The 17,357-nt window shown below is 36.1% G+C and overlaps 2 protein-coding genes across 5 annotated transcripts in view; one reads left to right on the forward strand and one right to left on the reverse strand.

Annotated features, from left to right (window-relative positions):
- LOC123867150 (dedicator of cytokinesis protein 3) overlaps window positions 1-17,357 on the forward strand; it is a 78,884-nt gene that overhangs the window by 14,436 nt on the left and 47,091 nt on the right. The window lies entirely within an intron of this gene.
- The window catches only part of LOC123867152 (innexin inx3), a 33,108-nt gene that overhangs the window by 3,050 nt on the left and 12,701 nt on the right, over window positions 1-17,357 (reverse strand). Inside the window, exons 3-7 of the mRNA XM_045909041.1 lie at window positions 4,773-4,969; window positions 4,169-4,291; window positions 1,361-1,456; window positions 1,168-1,278; window positions 646-782 (exon numbers count right to left, since the gene is read on the reverse strand). Coding sequence (XP_045764997.1) covers window positions 646-782; window positions 1,168-1,278; window positions 1,361-1,456; window positions 4,169-4,291; window positions 4,773-4,969 — 664 coding nt within the window. The remainder of the gene's footprint in view (window positions 1-645; window positions 783-1,167; window positions 1,279-1,360; window positions 1,457-4,168; window positions 4,292-4,772; window positions 4,970-17,357) is intronic.

Here is a 17,357-nt window from a genome sequence, read left to right on the forward strand (position 1 = left end):
TGGGTCGAACCAAAAGGAAAAAAATCTGTTCCATAATAAGTTCATTCACCGATACAAGGTTGTTCATAATTGCGCTTCGGCTTAGGTCATATAAACAAAATACATTGAAATGTTAATGTAAAGACAAGAGATGATAAACAATATTATTTCATCCTAAGCATTAATTGATAGAATTTTCTTTGCCTGCATGGTTCATTACCCCTGTAACATCAGGATTGAGGATTTGAAATCAGTACAAAGCTCATATTTGGTGCATACATTCATATCTCCAATATCAAAACATTTTAATCTGAAGATCTGTGATCTTCGCAGTTTAAATGGGAAGTATCGCTGCAGCATTGGGATTGTTGAATTGGATCATTGTATTGTCATGGTAACGAATCTCATGTTCCGGAGTTCCATTAGAATCGGTTCAGTAAAAATGATTGAAGAATCTATTCCAAGATTTCAAACAAATGTACGAAAACAAGCTAAAACTTAATAAAAAAACCTATTCGTGGAAAGAAGAATCCCACTCAGTGGGCGCTAACCATTTTGAGGCACCAACCTTTGTCTTGATCATTTGTATGGGATTACGTAACAGAAAACGCTATACTAAGTTCTTTCTGCGGATAGGGTATAGCAGTCGAAGATATATCAACTTACCAGAACCAGAGAAAGATGAATATCTTCTCGTTAAGGATATTTAGAGCGAGGACGCAGAGGGCATCGTGTTTCTGGATCGTTCCAGAAGCTCCGTATTTGTGGAATGTACATTTCGTTATTCTGGGGAACACCTCAATCTGCGAAATAATATTAACCATTACACATTGATCATAATTTGTAAAGTACCTACTAAATCATAGATTCCTTACAGCGTTTAGGCTTATTCAATGTACGACCTTGCTTCTGCACTAGCAAACTTTTTCAGTTTTTGCTACAATCATTAAAAGTGCTCCACAGTGCACAGTAGATATTTGGTTTTCTATGGTAAGTTATGTACGCATGCGTTTGACGACAATCATGCTTGGTTGGAAAGCAATCATGAAGTCTAGGTGCCTAGAAGATGCCAAGTTATACCTACGTGGCAGGAAACATAGACGTCGGAAAGGCACTCAGCATCTTAATGGCTCGTATTAGTTTAACGTTGAACAAAGCGTTTCGTGGGAATTAATTGACAATTCTTACCATAGGATCTGTACGTTGTTCCTGATTCATGTTAGAGAATCTCACTACATCAGTTCCATAAGACAAGAAAGCCCCGCCAAGGAACGTGTCCAGGAAGAAAATGTTGCCAACCTAAAAAATAACGTTTCTATTAAAACACCATCTTCATATCATACAAGTAGGCTCTTTAAACAATAAATTGTGCAATACTCACCACATTGACGAAGTTCAGAAATTCACAGAAGAAGTACCCGAAAGAGTAGGTGTTATGCATGTGAAGCGTGTCGAGAAGGTACTGGACCAAGCGGTTCTGAAAATAAATAAAAAAGGTTAATCCCAGATCAAGGAGATTCTATAATAGTGTTTTATGTTTTTTTTTATAAAAAAATAGCGAGCAAACGAGCAGGCGGGTCACCTGGTGTTAAGTGATTACCCATGAACATTTGCAGCACCAGAGGTACCGCCGATACGTTGCCGGCCTTTCAGAAAGCTGGTCCGCTCTTTAATAACCCCATGTTGTAATCTAGTGGGAACACCGCCGATGGGAGTTGATTCCATAGTTTGCATGTGCGTTTAAAAAAAAGGATCTGGCAACAAGTTTACTTTAGTCCCCGTATCTGGAAACGGTTGTTACTTAGATTGTGTCTAGTTACAATAGAACATCTGAGGGCTGAGATCTGATGTTCACACAGCCGCACACCTTCAATACACTTATACATTCGTACTATGCGCAAATTAAGCTTTGAGGCAGTCATAAAGTTAGTGCATATAAACGAGAAAATTTGAAATAAAAAAGCTTTATCAAGCAGATTCTTCCATTTCCATCATCAGGCTCTTTCCGCTGTATTTTTTAAAAGCACTCATGAAAACAAAGCCAATAAGTTCAAATTCGACTGTCATCAGAGTCCCAATGCCCACCTTCCACCTCTGTCATAAGAAACGCTCAATGGAATCACATTCATCTATTGTCCTCCAAATCACACGCATCTGTCGTTCAATTCAATTCAATAGGACAATTGGAAGTAGCCAAAATCAGTGACCAATTAATTCCGCCCGACGGAATGACAACATACGAATCAAGCGACCTAAGAAAGAGCTTTTAAAAACGTCAACGAAAACAAAATTTATAATGTTAATGTATTTTGCACTTTCGATAAGGTTCAATTTGAAATTGCTGTGGCCTGAGCGTTACTTTTTAAGTTAACGTTAACTGCAGGGAATCTGCCAAAACTGGATGGAGATGTTAATCCTCCACATTTTTCAGTAAATTACAGATTGATGCCACAGTTCACGACAGTTAAAAGTTATAAAGTCGAGGCTTCACCTACACTGTCAGGCATCAAATGCTGTCTACATTTGACGCTATGAGACGACTAGGTCGCCACGTCACCCCTGTACCCTAGCCTAATATTTGACAGATGCCGATTCAGGATCAAAAACGAGATTCCCTCACTCTGTTTATGCACAGTTAACGTTAACTTAGGTTAAGGACAAAGGACAAAACTGGAATTCATATATAATTAAAATTCCGATTTGTAAATACTATCGATTGCATTACGCAACAATGAGGCTGAGGTCAACTATGAGGGACATCGAGTTTTATTAGTACGCCTTATCTTAATTGCGCCAATTGAGAGAGCTGGTCGGTATGCTCATGATTAAGAAGTAGGTAATATCATCACAAATTGAATTCGTGCGTCTATAATGATACTATCGTCTGTTTACCTGGTATTGTACAACTTGACATGTTACAACTACTGTATGTACTGTGAACTGTTGTTTCTTTTACGTTTGTAGAAAATATGACTCTTACTATTACCAAGATTGAAAGTTTTACAAGTTAGCCCTTCACTGCGATCTCATCTGGTGGTAAGTGATGATGCTGTCTGAGATGGAAGCGGGCTAACTTGGAAGGGGTATGGCATTTCATCAAACCCATACTCCCAATCGGCATCGCACCGGAATGCTAAATCGCTTGGCGGCACTGCTTTGCCCGTAGGGTTATAACTAACCACAGCCGAAGCCTCCCACCGGACAATTTAATAACGTATATCTTGTAATTTATAGACTAACAAGCTTTTGCTCCGTGACTTCGTCCGCGTGATAAAATGTAGTCTATAGCTGCTATAGAATTCGGGGATAATGTAGCTATCTATCAATGAAAGAATTTGCAAAATCGGATCATTAGTTCCGGATATTAATCCCTACATACAAACCTTCAAATACCTCTTAATCATATATTAGTATAGACTAACCTTTGCTCTCGGCATCACGTTCAATCTGTATCTTGGGTTCTAGTTGACCGATTTTGATAAAACTTGGGGCAGTATTTAAAGCTGCGTTAGAATCAAGTGGTCCCACTTACGTGTGTACAATTTTATAAGGTAAAAGGTGTATTTATTCCATAAACTCAAATTAGCTGTTTATCACGGTACCTATTCGTAATTCACTATTACGTGTAACAAATTATACGAAATAATATGTAAATCAAATACGAGGAACCAATCTATTTATTACGCAGTTCGTTTATATGTACAGTTAGTTGTACGTAAAGAATTATTTACAGTTATTGTGATAAAGTACTTATAATATGGCGTTTATGGATTTGGTCCATTAAGAAATGGATATTCGATATTTTTTACTTTTGTCTGTTTCTCTGTCTAAATTGGGGGTTTTCCCACACTGATGTCTTCATATTGCCAACATTATGTGTAAGCAACTTGGTATGAAAATCGAAATAGGTGACAGTTTTTAAAAACTAGTGAGTCGAACTCGTACGCCAAAGGTTCTGTATCATCGTATAAAAATAACACTTAGGTATTTTTTTGTGATGTATCATGACAAATTCACGGTTTTCGTATATGTTCCTTTACTTGTGCTATAGGACATTGCTACATGATTCTAGGTCAACGGGAAGTACCCTTTTGTACCCGGCAGGTTTGATTCCTTTGACGGATCTTGACAGACACGACAGGCAGACAGACAACGAAGTGATTTTTCTCTGAAAGTGTATTTTTTTTACCTGACGGTTCGTCTTGTCGTCAGCAATGATGGCAGTTGTTCCACGCATGCCATCGGATATCATGCGGACTTTGCCTTCTTCCCAGTTCTTCCAGATCCAGTGAGGGATGTAGAACAGGAGACCCTGAAAAAATGAAATTAAATTTTTTGATATTTTTTATGTTATTTCAAAAATTCTTGTAGTTATGAGTTATGCTTTAAGGATACACGAAATTAACTGACCTAGTATGGGCGTCCCCTAATAATTGCGAATTTGCCTGTTTTGATATCATGTTTATAAGTATGTACGTAGTCCTACCTATACTAGTCATCAGTCCTGAAAAATACTGGTCATGTTGAAAATATACCTAACTAGGTGATGCCCGTGACTTCGTCCGCAAGCTTCGGATTTTTCAAAATCTCGTGGGAGCCCCTTGATTTTTCGGGATAAGAAGTAGCCTATACCTCTCCGTCTCTCATCTCCGGACTGTAAGCTATCTCTGTACCAAATTTCGTCAAAATTTGTTTAACTGATAGTCTGTGAAAAGGTGGTAAACAGACAGATGGGCGCACTTTCGCATTTTTAATATTAGTAGGGATATTAAGAAAAAAGTTAGGGTATTTACCTGGAAGAAGAGCATAAAAGGCACCCACTGATAGTAGGAATGGTGACGTTTCTCTTCGTCATAATCGTTGCCAAGGCCGGGATGTGCAACACCTTTGTGGCCACTGAAGGGCAGAGTGAATGTGTAAGTAATCCAGCAGTACGTGTTCAGGATATGCCCTGGAACAGCGCCGTCGCTGATGCATGAGATCGGATCACCTGGAAAACAAGATGAGAGCAAATCATTAGACTGCAATTGCAAAAGATTGTCGAAGCTAAGTTTCCTAACGGACGTTTGGGATGGGGTACTGTATGGCAAACAAGGGAACAAACGTGGCTCCTCATTGGTTGGGCAGCGAAAATAGTTGCCCAAATGAGTGAGCGAGACAGAGTTCAGCATCGTTTCTGTCAGGTGTCATACTACATACAACACCGCACAACTTTAAAAAATTAATACGTAATGTCTGTAACATTGACACTATTCTGTTATACCCTAAATTGATGAAATTAGTGCCATCCTGCATCCTGAGAATAGGACTACATATATTTAGGTTATATTGACCATAGACCCGGATTGTCGAGTGGAGTTTCGGAAGTTTCCCTGACGTTAATGTTTAAATGGCTGCCTATAGAAAATTGAGCAGCCATCAGCGCACCTAATGGACCATTTAAACACGTCCTCGCGTCGCCGTGGTGCTAATCAATTGCTGCCAATTAACGACACTTGTTTGCTGAAACTTAAGTACCTAGGTACAACTACTTTATCAATCCTCTGAAATAATCTTTAGTAGTCAAATCGTTTTCGTTTATTATATTAGTAAGTATACAGGTACCTAATTCGATTATTCGACTGGCTTTGGAGCAAATTGTGAAAATCCTTAGCAGTCTACGTTACAGAGTAAAGTTACATACACAAGTTTAGTTTTGAGCCTGTGCAACTTTGAAACTACAATTTTTACGGGCACCACAAAAAGTTAATAGTGCGTGTCTACAAAATTTCATTGAATTTGTTCCGTTAATATTATTATTCAAATAAGAATCGAACATCGTTTGTATAGAACCGAATACACTCCTCATAATATGTACTATAGACTCTAACTCTAATATATCTATCTATTTCTATACTATAGATAAATAAAGGTAAATATAAAGATAAATGTATGCGTTAGTTTTAGTAACAAACGACCGTTTTTCCGTCTTCTAAGACTATTTCGCTATTGGTAATTTCTCACGCGTCCTCGACATTGTCCCGTGTAATGCGGATGGCACTAATGTTTAGTTTAATAGTACAGCTGTCCCTACCTGGTGCAATTGTGCCGGCCGTGACTCGATCACCTTGCCCGTGCTGAGGGTTACAACGTGCATACTAATACCTTACCTATTTAAATCAAAAACATGTTTTCACCTATGTATGTATCTATGTTTTGAACATTTTTGAATCTCTTATAATTTTTGGATTCCTCAGTCAAAAGTTTTGCCTAATTTTTTATCCTTCCTTTTATCAGAAAAATGATTATGAATCTTTATTTCAACTAAATCGATCTTGAAACTCATACTTCAACGATACATTTTAATTAGTAGATATGTTACTTAATTATTGCGTCCACGTGGATTTAGGTTTTTACCCCCTTTGGGAACTTTCTTTTCGAGGTAAAAATTAGCCTGTACGTCTCCGGGATGCAAGCAATTACTGTACCCGTCAGAATTTGTCAAGCGGATGGGTCGTGAAACTGTAACAGACAGAACCACTTTCGTATTTATAATACTAGTATGGATTGTATAAAATCTTTGTAAATCATTTTATTTTTCGTTACCTACGTTTTTATTTATCACAATTTCAGGTTGACGTTCTTTACCGTAGCATCAAGTCAGTTGATTTGTTATCGTAACGGTAAAATTTAAAATGTGCAATCATCCATGTCCGATGATAACTAAGTAGGTAAGTACCTACTATAAATTTTTTGCAATTTGGACGTTTTACGATGAAGTCATTTAACTCGTTTTCTCTGAAATTTCACAATGAAATAATCACGTCCGTTATATTCCCAGAATGAGCATTATTCAACAAGGCAAAATAATTCCCATTGCAAATTCGATTTACTATTACAAATGAGTTGCATATACCTACTCTTGTGGTTTCAAAATATTATTATGTATATTCTTATTTAAATGTCTTTGCAGGGAAATCCTACCTACCTGGAAGCTACTATAAAGGTGTAAGGTGCGTTGTTACATTGAAATAGTCTGCAATACCCGCAGTAGGTGAAAGAGCCACCAGCCAACGCAAAAAGTAAAATTTTTAGGGTTCCGTACCTCGAAAGGAAAAACGTAACCCTTATAGGATCACTTTGTTGTATGTCTGTCTATCTGTCTGTCCGTCCGCCCGTCCGTCGGTCCGTCGTGTCTGTCAAGAAACCTATAGGGTACTTCCCGTTGACCTAGAATCATGAAATTTGGCAGGTAGGTCTTATAGCACAAGTACAGGAATTTTGAAAACAGTGAATTTATAGTTACATCATTTAAAAAAAATTAAAATGTGTTTGTGTTTAAAATTCTAAAACAGATTTTTATTTATTTTTATGTATATAGTTTTTGATTTATCTTGCAAAATATAGGAAAAAATATCCGAGTACGGAACCCTCAGTGCGCGAGTCTGACTCGCACTTGGCCGGTTTTTTCCTACTGAACCTTGTTTTTACGAAGGGAGTCCAGTACGTGATGATGAAGAATCTCTAAATGCAAATTGATTGAAAAAAAAGTTTTTATTCTATTCTACTTTAAGCGTTGGTAACTTTATGCGATTGATTCAGTTCTGATGTAGGATTTTACTTTTAAATCCATAATATGTAGGTAATAAGCAGCTATTATACTGTATCACTGTTATACAACAACCGCATCTTTGTACCTATTGTGTACTGTTATGTGACATTGAACCAGATGTAATTTGTGAATGCATATAAAATAGGCTCGGTATACGTGACATGCGGGCTATTGGAGCCTAAATGTGCGTTCTAATACTACCTAACGATAATTTAGCGTCATACTGATGATGTACAACTTTAAAAACAATTAAGAGTCTGGAGATTGTAAACAAACAAATACAAGTAATGACACTCTAAGGCCTCATTCGCACATGAGCTTTTTTAACGTCTGTTAAAAAAGCGTTCAAATAGAACAAATGCATTCCCAAGTCTCTGCTCACACGTCAACGCTTTTTTAACGCGCACTTTGTATTTTTAGCGCAACGCCGGGTTTTAATTTAACGCAACGCTTTTTTAACGCTCGCGCGAATTAGGGCTATTTCGGTTGTAAATAATTCCCAAACTAGAATGACGGGATTCCGCGGGATTTTTTAAACTATCAGTTTAAAAAATCCCGCGGAATCAGCTACAGAGTATTTGAAAGTAGGCTACATTGCGTTATTCAAAGATTTCAATATAACACCTTATTTATCTCGTAGTTCACGAAATACTGAAACGTGATAACTAGGTAAGTATCTGTTTACATGTGCCGTATGAAATACTTCGAAAATTAGTGCCAATTGAGGCAAGTCACACAGTTGCTAATTGCCCTATAACGAGCACTTAGCATTGTTGGAGCGTTCATCAGCAAATCCTATTACCAATGCTATGTTAGCGGGAAGAGCATCTTGACTACGGTTGAGATCTATAGAGCACACTTTGACTTTGCTCAGACTTATGACACTGTTAAAACGAGACAGCGTTATACCGCTGGCATAAATCTGTCTCGTTTGAACTGAAACTTAAGTCTAAACAAAGTCAAAGTGCGGTCTATAGATTTCAACCTAAGATCCATAGACCACACTTTGACTTTGCCCTTGCGTAAAGCGTTGACGTAAGAGTAAACCGGTGTGTAGGGGTTTACGTGCATCACTACGCTCGTGTCACGTATACGTTCTGCATACGCAATTGGTGTGAATCGGCTTTTAACGGTAAAGGTGTTATCGAAATTAGTGAATAAGAGGCCGTCAAGGAGTCTTCCGAATTATTGCTTTGAGTACCTAATAGCTCCGAAAGAGTTTTAGTGCGTCTAATAGTCTCCCTCAACCGAATGTTCTGCCCGGAAATCTTTTAGGAGAAAGGATAACTTAAGAATAATATTGTCTCCCCTAACCAAACACGGATTTCACGGTTTGACTTTGAAATTTGTTTGTTTAAAAAGGTACATCCACACAGAAGTTACTTTCTGTAAAACAACACTTTCAAGCGTTGCAAAACATTACTCTACAAAAAGTGACTGTGGTGTGGATGCACCATTAGTAATGTGATGGAAAACATTAACAATGACAGCATCTCTAATAGAGATTGCTGCAAAGTAAATGATTACAAGTTATAAAACAAGTTTAATGGATACAAAAAATTTACTGTCTTATCAGCTCTCTTGCATGTTTATTATTCAACTACGCCTATAAAAAACTTTGCTTTGCTTACCGCGCCTCAGTGTCTAGCAAGGGAGAGCCAGAGACCTATTATTATTATGTATAATAGTCTAAAGGAAGTACCAACTATCAATAGATTACGCAAACGTTTAATAGTTTCAACTCGCACGTGGACGTCAATCATACTTTAGATACAATAATTTTGCGATCACGGGAGCAGTCTCTCAGAAATCCGTAGCGGCTACCTGCGTCAAATGTACCTACTAACATTTGACGCCTGCCAGTGACGTCTAAGCCTCGACGTTTTGTAGAAGTTCCCTAACTGTCGTAAAGTGTGCTATTAGTACGTAAAGAAGCGACACATTCGCCCTTCCGCACCTGCAACGTAAGGGTACACCTATGTTAAGCGTTGTCCTTGTCCCGCTTGTTTTTACACATAGCTTTGTCCTTGTCAATGGGAGATGGTTAAATCTGTTCGCTATGAAGTGTCGAAGGTTTACTAGTATTGTCATGCTGAATAGGTAATAGATAGCTATATTATGAGGCACAATACACGTCCATGTGTTAATATTTACAAATTCAGCGTAGAGAAGTCGAACCAATATGTGAAACCAGGTCATCTTTGCTTTAGTATTCAATGTGTATGCAATAAACAGGTATATTCTGTGATACGGGCAACGTGTAATAAAACCCTGTTCATTGAGGTTTATAGCTCTATATTAATGAAAAATGCAAACATAATTTACATTTTACAGAACTAATAAATAGGTACCTACATGCCTACCAAAGGCGTAATGTTAAAAACCCTTATGCAATTATTCTTAACTGCCTTTCTGGTAACTTCTTGCATGAAGCAGCATTACTTACGTAAGCAGAAGTGTTATTTAAAGATTAGTTGGTACGTCAATCCCACTTCTGATAATGTGTCTTGTTTCTAATTTTGGGAATTTCAGGTCTTCTGTCTGTGACAATTTCTTTTCACCATTATATCAATTGTACGCATACGTTTGATGAATTTCTTTCCAAGATCATCGTCAACTTATCGCCGGCCCACTATTGAGCACAGATTACCTCTTAGAATGAGAAGGATTTAAGCCATAATCCAAACACGCTGACCAAGTGTGGATTGGAAGACACCTTTGAAAATATTATGGAAAACTCTCAGGTAAACAAGTTTCCTCACGGTGTTTTGATTCACTATTAAAGCGGTGATAGCCCAGTGGTTAAGACTTCAGCTTCCTATTTGAAGATCAGGCCACGGACTTCTTATTTTCGGAGCTATGTGCGTTTTAAGCAATTGAATATCACGTGCTTTAACGGTGAAGAAAATTTCAAGATACATTGATAGAATAAACACCAAGACCTATATTAAAGAAAATGACTGCAAATGTTGATAAGCTAGCAATAAAAAAGGCCACGTAATCTTCGCCATGACCAGGCTCGATGTGTATGCAGTTACTATAGGCAGCCTGTGATAAGAAATGGTTTGTTTATATAAACTTTTATGAGTTCAGCACATGGATGCATGTTGATCATTTGTTCTTATAAGGTTTCATTTCAAATGTTTCAATATTAAATCATCATAACTCTCGTAGTTATGATGAGTATATAAATGTCATCAAAAGGCAATTGAAAGATCGATTGATTGAAACAAAGGAAATTGATTTAGTAAGTAGTAATAAGTAATTATATAATTTGTTCGTTAGTAAGTAGTAGGTACCTACTCATGAAGTAAAACATTGGGAGAGAAAGAATTCTCCATCATGTTATCATCAAAGTGACCTATGTGAAGTCAGGAAACCCGTGCTCTAAAACTTTATGGTCTGATGAAAAATTTTGCAAAGCCAAACAAGCCAAAAAGGACATCAGGTTAACCAATCATGTTAGATACAATTATTACAGGTTAGCCTTATCCGTAGAGGATTATATAATCCTTTACCAATAACGCAATATGGAATATAATATTCGCGCATTGTAGTCGTATTTGGTAATATTGCAAGCGGTTAGTGTCTAGTCCTATTCTAGGTCACGGTGAGCTTCGGGCTGGCTGAGATTAAAGTTGCACACCTGTTGCACTTCTATATTTGTACGCATACACTTGGCACGGATTCTTAATTATGTTTTCATGTAAAATGATAACTTTATTGTTGAATAGCTGACGCGCGCGACTTCGTCTGCGTGGATTTAGGTTTTTGAAAATACCGTGGGAACTTTTTGATTTTTCGGGATAAAAAGTAACCTATGTGTTAATCTAGGGTATAATCTATCTCTATTCCGAATTTCAGCGAAATTCGATCAGCAGTTTTTGCGTGAAAGAGTAACAAACATACACACACACAAACTTTCGCCTGTATAATATTAAGTGTATGTAATTAATGTGATGGGAAGTATGATGATAATGTTACTTTTAACTCCTCGTTTAGGAGAAGTTTCCATAGCGTGTTACTCAGCGTTCTCGATACAAACGTAGTTAGGTTGTCATTTGAATAAGTTCCACCAATCGAACTCAATGAAATTTAGTAGATATGTAGGTAAATTCTAAAAACAAATATCTGTGTCTATGTTTTGCTAAATTTCCTTAAAATATGTAATTATAAAGTTACACAGGCTTAGATTTCTTTGAGGCCATTAACTTTAAAATTAGTTATTTATACAGAAATCTAAAAAATGCCAAACAGACACTAATTTCTAGACCGTGTCTAGACACATTGATTGATTGGTTACCATTCAAATAAGAATCAAACTAGGTACGTTTGTTTGGAGCGCGCAACTTATAAACTTCTTGATGAGTGTTAACAGGGCTCTCTCCGTCACTTGCTTCCACTCGCTTCATACAATCGTAGTTCCAATTTCATTTGAATATTAAGCAACCAAAGTCCATGAAATTTTGCAGACATATTCTAGAAACTAATATCTGTGTCTGTGGTGTTTTAGATTTTTCTAAAAATATGTAGTTTTAAAATTACAGGGGCTCAAAGATTTGTATGTAAATTTTTAAGACCGCGTAACTTTGAAACCGAATATTTTAACAGAAATCTGGAAAACCACAGACATAGATATTAGTTTCTAGAATATGTCTGCAAAATTTCATGGACTTTGGTTGCTTAGTATTCAAATGAAATTGGAACTACGATTGTATGAAGCGAGTAGAAGCGAGTGACGGAGACAGCCCTCTTAAAGAAATAACAGTTGACATATTTTTTAACCCCCGACCAAAAAAGAGGGGTGTTATAAGTTTGACGTGTGTATCTGTGTATCTGTGTGTCTGTGTATCTGTGTATCTGTCTGTGGCATCGTAGCGCCTAAACGAATGAACCGATTTTAATTTACTTTTTTTGATTGAAAGGTGGCTTGATCGAGAGTGTTCTTAGCTATAATCCAAAAAAATTGGTTCAGCCGTTTAAAAGTTATCAGCTATTTTCTAGTTTTCTTGTAGAAAAGAAGGTTAGATAACCCTTAGGTTCATAATATTCAAGTGTCAATTGAAAAATGTCAAGCTGTCAAGATGGACGTTGCCTAGATATACATAATTATTTATTTGAAAATGATTTGTCGGGGGTGTTGAAAATTTTTAATTTACACTTGTAAGTAGTTCCGATGCTATAATGACGTTATTGTTTAATGATCGGTTGTCAAATTCTTGTTTGATAACGTTTTATGACCAAGGACATCGATTGTTGATCAGACCAGGGCGTGATTTTAACGGAAAACCGGAAATGAATCAGTTGATAAGGTTTTAAAAAAACGAACCGAGTTGAGAACCTCTTCCGTTTTTGGAAATCGGGTAAGGTTCAGGTTTAAGTTTTTCGCCATTTTCTGAAGAAGATGAGTTTATATCAAGAAGTAAGTATATTACAAACTAGCGACCCACCCCGGCTTCACCAGTAGAATTTTCAAAATCGGTTCAGTAGTTCTAGAGATTACTTCCTACAAACAAACTTACAAACTTTACTTGCTTATAATATTAGTGTAGGTATAGCTAATACCAGCTGTACTTACGTGGTTAGTCGAAGTTTTATAATGTAAAGTTTGTATTTTTAATAGAGATCACTCACGATATTTTAAACCCTAAAGTAGTTATAGGTATATAATATTTTTTTTAACTTTAATTTAACAACTTTTAGTACCTAGCTATCTGGTAATATTTATTTCAATGTTTGACCATTATTATTAAACCCCGAGCTCAATTTTGCCTCTCAATATCTGAATTTTAACCTAGGTCAGTTAATTGCTTATTAACTGATTAAAATATAGGTAGTTCATTCCTTAATTTTGTTACACAATTCATTAGATATTTGGCGCAACAGCTATTAAATGTTAAAAGAAGATATTATAATTCCATCAACATTTGCCATTAGTAATTACTAATTACTCATTAGAGACTGTACCATTAAATTCCAGAACGACTCTACTGTCATTAATACGCCTTTGAAAGCTTATCATCATAATATTTATTTGATAGTATTGAATTTGCCTCAGCTACTTGTACCTACATGCCTACCACCGATAGTACAAAAGGGGCTTAATTTTTGCTTACAAATTATAATAAAGGAAGATAACATTGAAAATAAAGATTTTATCTTTTATGGTCTCATTGTAAAACATACGACTTTGATTGTCTTTAGTTTTGAAATGCGTGTAAGTGTGTTAATCATAGCTTAGCAAAAACCCTAATGAATTAACATAAATTTGCATAAGATTATGCGTAGCTGTTCCATAATAGATTTCCTATTATTTAGGAGTCAAGTACCTTTGGTAGAATCTGTACCTACGTGTTCACTGTTCGTGTCTTTTGTCTAACCTTCGCGAATAAGTAAAAACACTCTAAAAGTATTGTGTTCCAATACAAGTCATTTCAGACAGACTGATTTGATTTTATTTACTTACCTAGTTTCTCTAAACTAAGTGACTTTTTTGTTGGTTCGTACTTCAAACGCGGAGCAACGGATTGACCTGGTTTTTAACCCCCGACCCAAAAAGAGGGGTGTTATAAGTTTGACGTGTGTATCTGTGTATCTGTGTGTCTGTGTATCTGTGTATCTGTGTATCTGGTGGCATCGTAGCGCCTAAACGAATGAACCGATTTTAATTTACTTTTTTTTGTTTGAAAGGTGGCTTGATCGAGAGTGTTCTTAGCTATAATCCAAAAAAAATGGTTCAGCCGTTTGAAAGTTATCAGCTCTTTTCTAGTTACTGTAACCTTCACTTGTCGGGGGTGTTATAAATTTTTAATTTACACTTGTTACATGAATATAGTCAAAGCTCCGGAGAGTGACATAGGCTACTTTTCATCCCGGAAAATCAAAGAGTTCCCGCGGGATTCTTAAAAATCTAAATCCACGCGGACTAAATCACCATTTTAACCATCTTAAATTATCGATTTAACTAAAAAAGTATGTTAAATTACGTCAAATGTATAAGACATTACATCTGTGTATTTCATACAAGCTCCCTTAATAAGTGAGCGTTATGACGTTTGATTAAAAGTCGCTGATTTGACTAGTAATCACCCTATTAGCTGTGTACCTAAAATGATTACTGAGTAAAAACTTTTAGTGTTCTTATATTTCTGCATAGATTCTATTTCTTTTATTTAATAAGTAGGTACCTGCTGTCCTAGCAACCGATCTATGATTTTATCCATAGGTGACATCATTTCGTGTGCATATAGGTTCTTACAACCCCGCACCTGGTTCGCAGATGTGATTGTTCATAGCCCGTTAAATCACGCACTGCGAACGTTGCACTAAATATGAACTGATGCTGACAAGTGTAAACTGCAACTGAATCCATGTTTACCATATGTGCTACCGTGCAATATAGATTTACGAAAACATATTCACTATTATATCACTCTATGCAATCATATTTTCTATTGTCTGTTGCGCCTATGCTTATATTATTAAAAAATGTTTACGAAATTGTTACTGTGCCACATTTACTATATAGAATTACGAAGATTTTGTTGGTTGTTTTGACGCGCTTTGCTTATTCCAATCTTTAAGGAATTTCGGAAAATAGGCATAAAACTTAGTCTGACTAAGATCGGTAACTCAATCAATAACATTTTTTTTTCTTATTAGATGCGGTCTAGATTTTGTGCCTTTTGATACCACATAACTATAATCTGGTAAGTATATGCTTTCTTATACCTATACAAATGACCACATTTGGAACATTGATGTAAAGACTAAAGAACTGCTTTGTCCGTCCTAAGACATGGAAAAAACGATAATGTGAACAACAAATCTAAATATAGGTTCAACGTAATCAGGTAGAAAGTAATAGGTTCAGAGAAACGCTAACCATTTTAACCATTAACTTCTATAATTTTAAAGATAATCTATAAATGGGAAAGGTTGTAAAAAAATGAATCACAAAGTTAAGTTCCGTGTGTGACGTTGTAGAAACTACAGTTAACTTGGTCGAACCTTGAAGTGATTCATGTAACGATGAGATCTTGAATATAATATAATCAGCTACGTAGGTTTCTACATATAGTAATTAGTTGTGACTAGTGACGAATGTGGGTATCAAAATAGCCTATTTATTTATTACCTACTACGAAACATGGGTGTGTCTCATAGTCATACTATGTCATTACAAGGTAAATCGCGTTAAATTATTCTATTACGTTGCGTCTTGATGATCTATGATATTCAAATCGTAACTTGCCATTAGTGACGTCAAATTAGGGAGGTCTAAATAAAAAAGGTGCTTACGATTTGAATTTTTTTGTTCGATGACAAGTTATCCCTTGCTGGTGGTAAGTGACGATGCAAGTTAAGATGAAAAAGACTAACTTGAAAAGGGGGAAATTTAATTAATCCCATAGGTAGGTACCCATCCATAATCCGTTTTAATGCAATCGTATCGAAAATCGGATCGCTAAGGCACTTAGCTGCGTTTTTGCCGGTGTGGTGATATGGTAACTAGGCGTCTTTCTACCAGGCTTTCCAGAGATAATAGAAGATAGAAAATCCAGAGCCTTGCAATCAAGAGACATGAAATATTTTTGAGTCAAAAGCTGAATGATATCGGAACTTTTAATTATAAGGAAGACATTTATATTATTTTCTACTGATCCGAAATAGTCAAATTGGCGTTCTTGATTTTTTTGTATGTGTATTAGGCAATTAAAATGAAGATGTTGCAGTAACAATCTTCACTTAGAGCACTGTTTATAATTCGGAACGTGACCCAGTAGGTACAATTAACTGCACCTATTGTTTATTCAACAGAAGCAAATATTGTAACAGTAAAGTCAACAAATAGCATAAAAGTGGCTAATCAAATCATACCTACTCATTTTTAATTCACACTTGGAGGAGGGAAAAGTAAAAATATATGTTTTGAATGAATAAATGGAATAAGTAGGTATACTAAAGTGTATGTAGTTTTTATATAAGTACGTATGGGTTTCTAATGATCCAATTTTGCGAAACTTGCAATAAAAAAAAGTAAAATACAGGTTGGTGTTTTTATTTTACCTAAACGAAGCATATCTCACGTTTGATCACTTTCCATGCTTTTTCCTTATACGACTATGCATAGAAGCTGTTGGTTCTGTTTAAAAAAAATGGACCTCAAGTGTTTATGTCGGTGCCTGTTTAAATGAGTAGCACGCGATAACGCCTTCGTTAACAGCGTGTAATGACTCTATTTAGATTTGTCGTCGCCTAAAACTACCAATCTCTCACGGCCTTAATTTTTTTTTTCGAGTAGGTACGAGTACCTATGTCGTCAACTTTGTTAGAGCAAGTGCTTTTCACGGGTTGACACTTATCAGATGATGATGTCGATTTCTGAAACTCAAACCACGTATTGATAAAATTCATTCTCCCATACTATCCATCCATACTACACACTAATATGTATTATAAATGCAAAAGTGCGTCTGTCTGTCTGTCTAACTCTCGTTAACCTATTTCGACGAGGTGCAAAGAAAGCGTATCCCAGGGACGGACAAATAGGCTACTTTTATCCCGGAAAATTGAACACAGGATTTTTAAAAACCTTAATCCGCTTTAGCATTATCTCTTTTTAATCTTATTTTTCCTTCTTTAAATATATTATATTTATGTAAACTCTTTTTAATCTTATTTTTCCTTCTTTAAATATATTATATTTATGTAAATGGTAAATGTTTGATTCAATTTACTCGGTATTTTATTCTTTTTCCAAATCGTAATTAGGTATGCAGGATTA

The sequence above is a fragment of the Maniola jurtina genome, chromosome 7 (assembly GCF_905333055.1).
Source record: "Maniola jurtina chromosome 7, ilManJurt1.1, whole genome shotgun sequence".
In the NCBI taxonomy this organism is placed as follows: domain Eukaryota; kingdom Metazoa; phylum Arthropoda; class Insecta; order Lepidoptera; family Nymphalidae; genus Maniola; species Maniola jurtina.